Source organism: Astatotilapia calliptera, chromosome 2 (assembly GCF_964374335.1).
Source record: "Astatotilapia calliptera chromosome 2, fAstCal68.1, whole genome shotgun sequence".
In the NCBI taxonomy this organism is placed as follows: domain Eukaryota; kingdom Metazoa; phylum Chordata; class Actinopteri; order Cichliformes; family Cichlidae; genus Astatotilapia; species Astatotilapia calliptera.
Window position 1 is genome coordinate 27,500,498 of NC_137423.1, and position 14,430 is coordinate 27,514,927.

The 14,430-nt window shown below is 44.2% G+C and overlaps 1 protein-coding gene across 5 annotated transcripts in view; it reads right to left on the bottom strand.

Moving 5' to 3' along the window:
* The window catches only part of nexmifb (neurite extension and migration factor b), a 53,906-nt gene that overhangs the window by 7,737 nt on the left and 31,739 nt on the right, over positions 1-14,430 (bottom strand). For 3 of the 5 annotated variants that reach the window (XR_013911749.1, XM_080307239.1, XM_080307246.1), the window contains exon 2: positions 5,456-5,598. Coding sequence is in view for 4 of the 5 variants with exons in the window: in XM_080307239.1 (XP_080163365.1) it covers positions 5,456-5,549 (94 nt within the window). In the remaining variant the exon portion in view is untranslated. The remainder of the gene's footprint in view (positions 1-5,455; positions 5,599-14,430) is intronic. The other 2 variants (XM_080307241.1, XM_080307250.1) reach the window with 1 other exon arrangement.

The window sequence follows — 14,430 nt, forward strand, 5'->3', positions numbered from 1 at the left end:
TTTTGGTTCCAGATTCAATAAAAGGTATTAGCAATGTCAAGTTGGACAATTCCTTACTCATTACTTGCTTGATGTTCACATGTGAAAGCTGAGACTCGGCGAGTAGCAACACAGCCATAAAGAAATCCCACCAAACTCTGAGAGCACTTAAAACAAAAAGAAGATCAAAGATGAAATGGAGTCACCTTTATGTAATGTTAGCATGCTGGCAAAAGTGAAAGATATACAGAGCTGCAAGAATTTTAATTGGCTTATTTGACAGAACAAAACGAGCAATTGTATCACATGCTTGCAGGTGATAATGCAAAGAGCCTGTTGTCGTTCCTGCCCGAGCAGTATATACGAGATCAAATTAATGCAGCCACCTTGTATGTCCCCCACCCTGCAGTGTTTCTGTGCAGACGCAGATCTACTAGCTTTTAAGTAACAAGATACCATTAAATTACACAGACCGACCGAAACAATGACTCAAATAAAAGTAGATTTTGGTGATTTTCCACAGGTCACTTGTGACAATGTCTTAATCAGTTGAAGACATCCATCTGATGAGTAACAATCAAAACTCGCAGGAGTGGCTCGCAGCAGCAGGCAGATCGCTGTGTTTGCTCTGCATAATTAGATGACAGCAGCGGAGGCAGGTATGTACACATGGGACACGACAGGCCCATATGTTGGAGACTGTATAACCAATACCATCCACACCTGCCTCCCTCTATAATCCCAAGCTGCTGCCTTCCAGATATTCTTTAAAACGATGCCAGGGAGAGAAAAAAATAAATAAAATTGAAAACCCTAGCACAGCAATTAATGTGTTCACAGAGGTTAACTAGCAACAACCCCCATTTTAGAATGGATGCGCCTAATCATTATTGAGGTAGTGATAAATGCTTGAGGGGAAGACTGCTTAGCAAACCGTATTCAGCGTTGCTGTATTGGCGGTGAGTAAATCTTTGAATATGGATATGATTTGAGAGTGATTTAATGAGGTAATGAAATTTCTGAGAGCTGGTCTCTATGGGTCTGCGGCCTGCAGACACACCGGAGCAGCCACAGTGCTTACTAAAAGCATGCGACTACGGTACTGTCACTCTTAATGAAGAAAGCCTCTAGAGAAATATCCATCCTCTCTTTCCCTCTCATCGTCAGAGAACTGTTATAGCAGCAACTCGTCAGAGGCTGCAGAAGCATCACAGCGAGGCGTTCGCCATCAGGTCCTCTCAGTCTGTGAGCCAAAATGACCTCAGAGCTAAAGCATGGGACTGACACATGTTCTCTGCGGAGAGTCATGACAGATACCCTTTTTCTATATTTAAGATAGAATACTAGCAAATTTACACGGTCGCTTACTATAAAGAGGAGGACTACAAAAGGAAACGCTTTCCATTCGTGAGCACACTTCATCGTGAATTACATGTAAACAGAGCAGATTTCCAGCACGCAGAGACAAGACAAATATAAAGCAGAGATTAGTTATCGCTCGCCCTACAAAGGTGCAAAGCCACCGAAATGAGGAAGGTACAGGAAAAGGGAAAGAGGTTATTAACTTCCTTCATCCCTCTGTGCTCACGTGTAACTTAAGCTGCCACCAAATATCGCCGAAAGATTGGTCAAAATTGCCGTGAAACATTAAACTCATATTGAGAAATGTGTTTCCTCGGGGTTTATAATGGATTAACAATCTATCCTGTCCAATGTGTGTGTGTGTGTGTTGTATGTGCTGAGCGGGGCAGAAAGTGTGTGTGTGTGTGTGTGTGTGTGTGTGTGTGTGTGTGTGTGTGTGTGTGTGTGTGTGTGTGTGTGTGTGTGTGTGTGTGTGTGTGTGTGTGTATGAGAGGGAGAGTGATAGAGTGTGAGTATTGGCTTGGGGGTATAGTGTTATCGAGAGGCCATCTGTCTCCAGCTGGACCATTAGCTCTTCAGCTGTTCAGAATGTGCCACAGATCAGTCAGTCAGACAGGTATACAAACACACACACACACACACACACACACACACACACACACACACACACACACACACACACACACACACACACACACACACACACTGGGTCTTACAGCGATGACTGTAGCTGACAAATCGAGTTTGACATTTGGGGTCAAAGGCGGGATCGGCAGCTTCCTATTCACTGATATGGTACAACATAATGTTACTACAATATCTGAGCTGGCAAATGTAAACAAGATACACATCCAAAATAGTCGCTGCTGCCAGAATCCAATATTTAGCTTACAGAAAGAGTAGCAAAAAAGAAAAAACAAGCTTTATACACTCTGAGATCCTGCAAGCACGGCTGTACTTTTCTAATGGTGTTATCGGGAGAGAAGCTCTTCGAATAGAAACCGAGGCTGGATGTGACATGGCTCATGCAATCTGGCGTGGACATTCACCACTGAGCATATGGAAGGACCCCGGCTGCTGGCAGGTGGTGGTGATCTTCTGATTCCCAACACTGCCAAGCCCAGCCATGCTAGACAGCCCGATCACTGCCAAACTAGACCAGACCAGACCAGACCAGTTAGCACTCGGAGCTCTCCGAGACACATCTCTTTTTCTAGCCATAACATTCGGGGCTTCGTCCACCTGAGGTAGGCCCAGGCTGCTTTGTGCCAGGCAGCTCTGCACGGTAACAAGCCCATGCCGAGGGACACGGTCATGGACATGAGGGGAGAGACTAGTTGGCGCCTGTGTGCCTATCTATTAGTGTGTCAGATGCCACATGTGCGCATACACGTGTATGCCTTTTTTCTCTTTAATTACATTCCAATTAGAGCTACATTATAAAGCAAAGAAAGCAGAAAAGCCTAAGAATAACAGAAACACCTGTCACTGACATTAAATTAAATTAAATTCATGCATTTTCTCCAAAGGAATGGCCAAAGGAACACATTTTTCAGATATCACAATATGACACACAATGCAAATGAAAACAGCTGACATGGCCTTTTCCCCTTTTGCCATGGCTTTTAGAAAGCATTCCTTTTTCCATCCCCCTTTCCATCCCTTCTTCCACCCTTTTTTCCTTCCAACTTCCTGCTTCTTATCCCCATTACATGGAGGCTTTTACAATCGTAAAATGCAGAGCTAGCCATTCTGCAGCTCAGCCACCCGGGGCGTTCAGTCATCCAGCTGGTAGGCCAGCCACAGAAGCTGCTTGCTCCATCTTCACTATATGACATTTTGTGAATGGTAGTGGGGGTTGTGGTGGGGTGTGTGTGTGTGTGTGTGTGTGGGGGGGGGGGGGGGGGGGGGGGGGGAGATCAATCCGGCCAGTACAGGATGTTCGTAATAAGTGGTGAGTAACTGCGGCATGATTCATGGCCATCCTCCTCAAAGAACTACCCTATTCCTGCTCAATGGAGCTGCTTTTACTCTCTCCTGTATTTTTTTTAATGCTCTCATTCCACCTCTCCTCGTCTCTCTTGCTCTCTTTTCCTCTTGCTGCCTCTCAAGGAGCAGGCAAGTGCTGGGGATAATCTGTCTCAGTTCCAACTGAGGCTGACCAGAGCTGAAACACCGAGATAAACCTCATCGAAGGATCAGTGGTGCTTGGTAGAAACTATGGGGAGAAGTAGGTGGTGGGTGAATGACTGAATATGCACAGCAGCAGTAGGGCTTATTGTCCAGTAAAAAGGAAGAGATTGCACTGCTATCTGATTTCTTTTGAGTTAGATTTGGTTTTAAAAACCATTTATTCAGCTAAAAGAAAAGTGACCCCATATTGTAATGGCTTACACATTTGCCTAGCACTGAAAGCTCTCCAGTTTGATCCAGGAAAGAGACGCAGATCCCTTTGGGTTCCATCAGAAAAGGCATCTGGTGCAAAACAAAAATAAAAATTCTGCCAAATCAAACATGTGGAGCTAGCAACTGTGGAGACCCCTTGTGAATAAGGCAGCAGCAAAAGTAGCTCATATACCTTTCAGAAGAAAACATTTGTAAACCCTTTGGAGATACCAGGATTTCTAAATTGATATGTGGTTGCAAAAAGTAAAAAAAACAAAATCGAACTGGACTAATTCATAAATAATTGTGTGCGTTTTTCATAGTGGACAGGGAACAAGTGAATTTAGCAAATTGTATAACTTTCCGAAGGTGTTTTGCTGTCTCTCTTCTGGTGCCCTTGGTATGATATTTGCAAGGAAAGCTACAAAAGTCCTAAAATTCCTTGACTTGGACACAGTTATGCCCATCTTCATAACATTCCTCCTAAAGTCCTCTTAAAGTCCTGTGAAAGTTGGTTCTTTCTTCATGAGGGCAGAATTTGGCACTAACCAGATGTTTGTCTTTATTTGGAGACAGGCTCAATTCCATCTCGCACTCCAACGTCAAATTGCAGACGTTCTTTGGAGTCAGGTGTTCCTTAATCACAACATCTGACTCTCATCTGACTATCCCCCATAAGGGCGAGTTTGTATTATTGAAATTCCCTTACTTCCAAAAATGCATGTTTTTGTGTGTTACTGATTAATCCTTTCCCCATTAGACAACGTCTAATGATGACTTTTGACACTTCAGTTTATATCAATAAAGATGTGGTTTGAAGACCGTTTTTTCAAGGGTAGCTGCATAGGCAGGGACCACCTTCACTAACTTCTTAGGAACCAACAAGTCATTGCGTTATATAGGCAGGCCTGAAATATGACAGAAACCACTCAGGTCAGACAGGAACTTCAAGGGTTACTCCTCGTAGGCTTTCAAGGGGTAAAGAGTTAAGTGAAACTATGTAGAGTAAATGAAGTTCAGACGACAATGCGCAGTGTAGAAATCGTAGCAGTTTCAAAGCATTTGCAACCTTTTTTCCTGCAAATATATAATTACTAATCAAGGTTTCGGTTTCTGAGATTTTGCAGAGAAAAAAAAACAGAAGCCCAAAACTGAAATATAACAAGAAAATAAAATAACAATACAGTTATTATTAAAACAATGATGCAGACCTTTTGTTTTCACGATGCTAATAAATGTGTGTGAGAGAATTAATGGCTCCACCCACTTTTATATTTGCAGCTTTTTATGAGAAAAGATAGATTTATATTTCTGCGTTGTGGAAGCATAAGCAGAGAGGATTAACAACAGCTTAAAAAGCTTCAATTAATAATTCTTTTCCACTTTTCGTTAAAAAAAAACACACAGGATGTGTTTCACGCTCCCCATATCTTGTAAAAGAGCTTAAAACTGAGGGTGAAAAGCTAATTCAAGGAACGCTAATTCTGTGCTATGTGCTAATACTAATTGTCTTTTCAAAGTTTTAAATGTGTTGTGAGAGAAACTGTTGTTAATAAGCTTTCGTTTATTTTAATGAGTGCTTAAATATTCTTGGGCAAATTTAAAAAAAAACCTCTCTTCTGCAACCAAGTTTCTCTAAATGTTTAAAGCTGAGAAATAAAGAGCAAAATTAGCATTCATGTGAGTTACTTAAAAAAAACACAAAAAACATTGTGTTAACGAGCTATACCTGAATAGTTACCTGTGCTCTCCACTGCATTTGGATTCTCAGGTTCTGAAGTCTTCACAATCAATGTGAGACTGCTGTCTGTTAACACATCCATCAATACGGCTCAACGCTGCACCACCCACGCATCATTTTGACTGTCCCACCTGTTGAAAGACAAAGAGAAATAGAAAGAGACGTGAGTAAGAAGGCAATCGGTAAAAAAGGGCGACCGCCATGCGTCTGAGGCAGAAAGGCATCAACGGCAGTGCATTAGATTTCATTACAACAAAAGACCGACGCTAAGCACAGACAAACAAAGTTGTGGCGGTTCAAGAAAAAGCTCCAAACGCGATAGAGGCATCAAACAGGCCCTTGGGGCATCAAACAATCACTCATTTCTTCTCCGTATCACAGATTCGTGTCTAAGATTAATTTAAACTTTGCCAACCACGAAAGTACACAAAGAATCGCAGCTTGGATCGCTATGGCAACTGTATGCCATACGATCCTATTTTAAGCTTCATTTAACATTTATAGCAGAGTTGTTAACCTATGCCAACCTTACATAGGCGGCTCTGAGCATATTTGTTTATTGTAATTAGCTGACTCTCTCCCTCTCGTGCGCCTCAGCAGCACAAAATCTGAAGGAGCTCAAAGAGGAGAGATTAAAGAGATGTGACTGAGGCGGTGACAGCAAACTGTGAACACTGACAATACTTTTTATTGTAGCAAGTGATGGTGAAAAGTGGGGGTGGGGGATGATTGAGAGTACACGCGTGCGAGGGCCGGGTACGGCGTAATACAAAATAACATGTTAAAGGGTAGAGGAGAGAAGAGAGGTTGAAGTTTGTCGGCCTTTTAAAAATAGACACAGTAAGAGGGGCAACAAAAAGAAAGCATATTAATCTGCTGTGATTGTGAAAGAATAATGGCGATAAGAGAGACTCTGGGCTGGTAAATGATGAACATTTGATGTTGTGGCCTCCTGCCTGCTTATATTGTTTTCTTTTTTCCTCTCCTGCAGTCCTCCTCTAGAGGAGTGGTGCTGCAGGATGACAAATGAGCCCAGGGAGGGGATCTAATAACACGATCTCCTTGTGGTGTGAAAAGGGTGGCTGCGAGATTAAGACAGACGGCAGACAATAAGACAAAGGTAGTGTGTGGCTGACTACAACCAACTGCCACCTCTTTCATCCTATTTCTTCTAAATGTCATTAGCTGTTCACTGACCTGAGCGAGAGCGCTACCTGAAGGGAACCCCTGCTTCAGCTTACAGACCAGCTCAGTGGGTAATTACCTCATGAGCCATCACATCTACTCATGTGTGCAGCAGGTACAGGGACCCTGTAGGTAGACTCAGTTAGATCCTGTTCTTCTCTTCAAAGAGAAGCACTGTTATACCCAAAGCCTGGGCTTAAGTGTACATTTACAGAGCTACGAAATGGTTTTGAGGCCATCTCCTATCAATTCGCCTCACCGAGGAGCTGAAATTTGACATCCGGCAATAAACGTGTTGCCTGCAACAATGCGCGAGTTGGAAGCGGATATCGCCACCAAACGGGATGACGCGGTTGAGCTGGGCTCAGCTTTATCGGCCATCACCAATGCAACGATCCCGAGGTGAATAGCGAAGCCACAACAGCAACCTATTAAATATAGGCTGTGGCCACCGAGCAATGTGTCTCCAGCATGGCTGTGACACAACACACAGCTGGGATGCTGGTCAAGCCACAGAGGTGCTGCTAGAGTTCAGCACTGAGAGCTGCTTGTGTGTGTGTGTCTGTGTTTATGCTCGGTTGCATGTGTGTTAGATAAAGCCCCAAGGCTGAGGATCAGCATCAACATCCACTGGCAGAGGCTGCACATACAATCACATGGAGAGAGGGAGAGAGGAGCAGAGAGAAAATGAAAGCCAGGCATTTAACAACACTCCCAACACCCCTTCTGCCAGCCAGCGCCAGTGCTTCAAATGTGTTTATTTTCCACATTATTCATGATTCTTCTGTATGTGCCCCCACCACCACACGCGCACTCCACCCTTTACCATCTCCACCACTCTGTCAAGACCTGACGAGAGGCCATTTCAATAATGAAGATGGACTAACTGCAATAGAGAGTGCACATAAATTGGAGCTACAGCCAACAAGCATGTCCAATTTGCCAAGCGGTTAAGCCTGATGTCTGGGTGCAGCTTTAAGAGAGCGCCACGGCTGCCGTCAACAGGTTTGTGCCGACCTGATTCATCCATCCACATCATTAATACTTCACAGAGGGCACCACCATTTAACTCTGCTGCGGGAAACCACTCTTTAAACACCACACATTAGGGCACATAATCACTGTGCACTCATTTCTGTAGCATTCAGCAGGTGTAGGAAAATAGCTAGCACTTCTGACCCCCCTCCATTGTTCTTGCATGTGGGCTGGGGTCCTTTGCACGATGAGAAACTGAAATAGAGACAAAGAGCAGCGAGCGGAAAAAGCCAAACAGAATGATTAGAATTTGATTTATCCTTTTAAACCCTCCTCCACACGCGCCATGTGTTAATGTGTAAGCTGGATAACAAGATAAGAACATGTTTACTTGCTCTATATGGAACTTATCAGCGCCACAATCTAATTCCTGCAAGCCTCTTCCCGGGTCTCCGTTTCACCGCATTTCTCCTCGATCCAATTGCATTTCTCGTCAATGAAGCGGCAACGAGGGGGATAGATGGAGTGGGATTGTGTATAATTGCCAAAAACTACGAGGCAAGGTCCCACAGCAGTAGTATATGTAGGTACAAAGGGGCCATTGTGCCAACAGAGGGATGGAGTCAGGGGCTAAGGAATAGATCCCCAACAGAGGAGCTCTCAAAGAGGGCATAGTGCCACAGGGAACACTGATCCAAACAGACAGCGCTGAAATGGCGACTCCTGTTTTCAGCGCAGGTATACGGTTTCAGAGCAGGTTCACTGGTTGCAGACAGGCTGAGTAACCTGCCTCACACGCAACTCATGGTAATACTCCCGAGCTCGTGAGCTTGCAGCACTACGTGGTAGGACTACAGAGAAGCACAAATCCAATACACACACACAATTGTACACACATCATGAATTTTAAAAATATCACATACTGTATTCACAGACCCACACAGTAAAAGCAGTTTGGACTCGTCTTTCAGGTTTTCTAAATTTGGGAAGAAAACCTTAGTGCTTAGAGCCACACCGTGAATGACACTGAGAATTTAAGTAGCTTTTTAACACACGTGGACCTGCCCTGCTATTGTGAACAGGAAGACGAAGAAGTAGGTACTCCCTTCCAACCCTTCCTTCCATTTCTGTCTCACAAACGCGAGCTTTGTTCTGTCAAATGGTCAGCGGGCCTCCTCGCAGCTCATATGTCAGAGCTCTCCTCTTTCGAGGGCCAAGCAAACCTCAGAAAACTCTTTTTCATCGAACCATTTGCATCAACTCGTGTTGCCACGTCTTCTGATAAATGCTCCAAATGAACACATTGCAAAGACTGCTGCAGATGACCGCCTGCTGAATGCCAACATGTTAAACGAGTGAGCCATCGGTGTTTGCAATTATAGCTGGTCGATATGGCGGCACAGTATTAATCTTTCTTTTAATGCCGTGCTGTAACAAAGGCCATTATGCAAACCCTCATACAATTAGACCAGGAAATACAAGACTGACATCGAATACGGTGAACACATTAGCAGTGTTGCTAATTTGCACCTGCAGTAACAGTGTTCAGCAGCATTTATGTTTTTGACAGCAACAACTGCTGCATCGCTAGCACCATATGCTTCCCGTGTTGTCCCGCTGTTTGTGTTTCAGCTGCCTCTTCAACACAAAGCTCACACCGGCTAACTCGTGTCATGAGCGTGCTCTGCAGGTTAGGCCGGTGCTGCTGTTGCTGCTGCTGAGGAGAAATCTCAATGATTTTGTCTCTGACACATGGAGAGGGAGGGAAAAAAAGATTCCTTATCTGCAAATCTTAATTCAATGGTGTTTCCTACACGCGCCTCTGCTACTGTGCACCTTCCTTGTCAGCTGTTTGCTGCTGTATTTGATCCAACATCCTCACCTAAAACCCCCCTGACACGGCCACGGTGATGGCAGAGATACAGCCTGCGTTTGAGATAATCACTGTCAATCACGGGCTGCTGGAGAGCCCAGGAAGCATCTGATAGGTAAAGATTCACTATGAATCAGGATTATAGAGTTGGATCTTTATCAGTGCAGCACAACCTGCAGAGACAGATCTGGACAATTGCAGCTACTGTTACCCCCTCAGGCCTCTGCATACTCCAAAATGAAGGTGCAGGCCCAGGAGTGTATGGCAGGAAAACGCTCAAGCCATTAATGCTATCTTCCTATTAAAATGACTGCAAGCCTGCTGAAATATAGTATGAGTGACACTGATGATGGGATTTAATCCAAGCCTCCATGGCCTTAGCGTGCACCGTCACCGTTTTAAATATCTTTGATTACGGTTAATGTTTACTTATTTAGTTATTAAGGTAATAAGGGCTCAGACTTCCAAACCTGTGCTTTTAGTCTTTCTTTAGCTAACCCTGGATAAAATGCTTTCCGTGTCTTCAGGAATAGCTAAGTAAGATCTCTGGTCTCTTGTTGGAAAAGCCGCCGAAATATAATTCAATGCAGCATAATACCGCTTTAATTTTTGTTAAAGTCGCAGCTCGATAAATTGTTTAAGTAAGCGTTCATTCACTTCTAGCCGCTGTGGACACAATACAGAAGCATTAAGGCCTTATTGTTTTACTGTTGTTACTATTGCATTTCATTTCAAGTTGTTTGCTGCTCTGTTTTCGCAAATGCCGTAATAATCACACGCAGTAACTACTCCATTAAATGACTTGAGCAAATTGTGCCTGTTATTGCAACATTAATCCCCTATGTCAGGTTTCAGGGTGTTTTTTTTTTTAAATATTAAACAGATAGAAACATAATTTCTTTTATATCATCGCGTGTTCTCGAGGATTTATTTAAAATAATTGCAGGTTATTTTAATACAAGCTCCTGACAATGGGATCATTTATATGTGCGGAAATGATCAATATACAGGAAATTGCTGCAGATTAAAGGAGGTGTTCTACCCTGGACGCAGCAAAGTGATTTTTCCTATTTAAAATGATTATGGAAACGTATGCACTTTGTAACAGGCGGAGATTGCAGATAAGTGGACTATTAAATGACTTAGATACGCAGCATTTAACAATAAAAAAAAAAAACACATTTAGTTTGTTTTCCTATAAAGTGCAGAAACAGGAATGGACTGAGGCTACTTTTCAAATGCAAAATATGACAGATTGCATAGAACTGCTACGCTGTAAAAAAATACAACTTGAAGACTTGACAGAGTTATACAACTTGTTAACAAACTGCAAATGTTTAAACGGAGCAGCAAAGCTGAAAAAGTTCTCTGCGAGCTGTCGATGATTTCCAGGTTTGAGCATTTTGATGCTGAAAGCATTTCACCTCTATTAGCACGCTTTACTCTGCAGTACCCACAGAGCAGGGATGTCAAGCTCAGTTTACATCATGCCCCACATGGAGCCCACTTTCAGCTTAAGTGGAGCAGACCAGTGAAACCCATCCTTTCTGTCAGTGTAAAGGAGTTTAACTGTTTACACGTTCAACATTTAATCCCTAAAATATCTCAATATGAGAAAAAGAAGCCCATTTTCAACATTACATCTCAGTTTTCCTACATAATATAGAAATTCTGCAACATTAAAGAAAGAAATCTGGCAGCATGAGTCTTTGACTGTAAAAGTCTGTAAAATTATATTACGGTAGATTTTCAGGTAGCACATTGACTAGATTGTCCTGTAATTATAAGGCAGGAATTTTTTTGTTCATTCACAGAACATACTCTTTTTTTAAAAACATTTTTGCTGCCTCCCTCCTCCTGCTCCACCACAACCACCCACACATGCAGGGCCTTGGAGTAGGGGTATGTCACCAGGATGCAGAGGAGGCTACCCCCCCCCCCCCCCCCCCCCCCTCTGTCCCCTTCTGGCTGCCTCTGCCTCAATTTTATCCCACAACTTAGACATTCACATTACTCACACCCTCATTACACATACATATAGGATCTTGGGGGTGGGCACGATACACGGAGTCCAAGTTACCATCAGGGTGTACACCTCACCCCTGGCGTCGTTGCCCACCTCTCAATTTTAAATACATGTAGACATTGAGGGCTAGCAGGAGGGACCATGCGCTTACCTGCTGCTCTCTGGCAGGTAGCTCCATGCCCTCCTGGGTTTTAATTGCACCTTAGAACACACATGCATCAACACTACAATGAGTGGGTGGAGGGAGGTTTGGAGTCTTCTCTCACCCCCATTCTCTGCGGCCTACTGGAGTGGGGGGGCTAGGAGGAGTGGGCCGTCCGACTGCGGTCTGGAGTGTGGGGCCTCCCTGCTGCTGCGGAGTCGGGGCGGTCTGCCTCTCCCCACCGCAGGGAAAAGGGTAACACCACCTGGGTCTGGGTGCAGTTCCCCCCTCCAGGGGCGGGGGCACCTAGACCCGGTTCGTAGAGTACGCTTGGGGAGTGTGATCGTGTATACAGCGTCCCTTTATGTCTGTCTCCACGTCGGTTGAGTGTGAAGTACATATGAGAGCATGAGGGTGGGAATGGATGTTTGTGTCTGTGTGTGCCTGTATGTCTGTGTCTATATGTCAGGTTGGGTGTCAGACGCCACCTCTCTGGGGACATCTCAGGCCCTCCAAGGTTTGGAGGCCTATCTCCACCCACCACCACTTCCCCTGCCAGTGGCGGACTCCCTCAGGTATCGGTGCGTTGGTGGTTCTTTGTATCTGGGGGTGGGCGTCCGGGCACACACCGGCTCACTCCTTGGCGGCCGCTTATTGGGGCTCGCTCGGGCCACTTTGGAGGTGGGGTGCCCCCGGCCTCTCGACCTGGGGCTCGGTCACTCAGGCACAGCTGGCTGCCGGCGGAGCTCACGGGCACGTCACTGCAACTCCCCCTGGCTTCTGCTCCGCGGCTGCTGAATGAGCTCTCATCTGGGACTCTCCTCAGCTCTTACTGGGACAGTGGCGCGGCTGCCCCTCTGTGGGTCTTCCTTGGTCTCTTGTGTTCTGGGGGCCTCTGGATGTCTGGAGTTTTGATCTCCTCCATACCTGCTTGATACCATAGAGGACAGGGCTGTGGCTCCCCACACTCTCTAGCAGATCATTACATGGAGAAACCTTTGGAATGCAAGCATGCTGATCCACACAGGTATGCACACAGGTGTACACACGGGTATTCACAGATGCGGACTACAGCTTTCTTGGCTGCTGCCTCAAAGCACACTGTGCGCTGTCTATCTTGCGTGCTGCACAATATCGTTTATTATTTAGTAACTATTGATATCTATGACTAGCTAGTTTATTGTGATGGTGCTTTTTTTTATTATTATTATGTTGCTCTTTGTTGTTTGCTGTCTCCCCTGTTTTTTTTGTTTTTCTTTCTCTCCATACAGGTGACCCAGGAGTTTTTTTTTTTTGGTTTTTTTTGGGTTTTTTTCTCTCTTCCCCCCCTTCTCACCGTCTCTTCTCCCCTTTGGTTTTCTTTCTTCCTCTCCCCCTCTTTCTTTCATTCTTTCCCCCTGTCCTATTAAAAAAAAAAAAAAAAAAAAAGGATGACAAAGGATGAACTGAAGCTCCGCCATCACGTGATGTCACATGCTGCTGTTTCTGATGTCACTTCCAATAAAAAAATAAAATAAAATAAAATAAAAAAAAAAACATTTTTGCACCCATTGTAAAAAAAAATAAAACAAGACTTCTACTGTCATTTCATTGTTTATCTATTACTTAATATGAAATACCATGGGTGAGGGTTTTATCAGGAGGAAAGCTGCAAAACTTACAGTTTAAAGTCCATCCTTTATAACCTTGTCTGCATTTTCCAAAGCCTTCCAGTGGACCGGATTGGAGTCTGTGTGAGGCCCATTCTGGTCCCCGGGGCTTATGTTTGACACCCCTGGCATTTTCCTTATTCCTGAAAGAAAATACTGTTGACTTTTCAGCACTGAAAGGTGTTCTCGTCTGATGACATGACCACCTGCCGTGTGGTCGACTGGTTACAGGCATGGCAGGCTGCTTGCTTTCAAAAACAAAACTCAAACTCTAAGAGCATGCTGCCAGATAAATGGAGCGTGTCTAGACGTAAAGCCATCTCCTTATAAGCTATCCTGCCCTTGATGGCGCCGACCCGCTTTGTTCAAAAGCATTAACAAAAAATGCACTGAGAAAAATATTTATATATGCATGTGTAATCATCATTTTCACTCATAGCTGTAATTTCTTTTTTCTGAGTAACTGTAACAGATTGTAATTACCTCTCCTTTGTAGTTTAATTACGCGACACAGTTAACTACCTACCACATGGTACATTAATTTTGCATGGTTTGATATTTCTCTTTTATTTTCTATACATCCCAAGCTCTCCAACACTGGGGTGAAGAAGACAGTAAGAGATAAGGAAAGGAGAAAAATAAGTAGAGGGAAGGTCAAGAGTGAGGAGGGAGATAGCCTATTACAATAAATCCCTACGTGCCTCCAGAGACTGCAGCAGCATGTGTTTACAATGCTGTTTCATTCATACATGGACCGCTGATCAGTCAAAACAAGGTTACTGCTTATCAAAAAAGAAGAAATATGGGATGGGGCAGCGCCCGGTGAATGGTAGAGAGAAGAATGGCAATAAGGCAGGCAGTAGGCGAGGTGTTAAAAGTTGATTAGGTTGTTAAAGGTCATATAGTCAGGCCTCATCAGCTGTCCCAATGGAGCACAAGAAGCAGCTCAGGGCCTCAGCACTGCTGCTAATGAGACAGAGCGATGGCATCCTCACTAACATATGGATATATCCTGCTTCCATGTACAGCAGTCTCCTTATGGTATATAAGCGCATAGCAGTGCTGAGTTAATGTGATGACATTAACAAAAAAAAAATGTCGACCAGCCTGAGG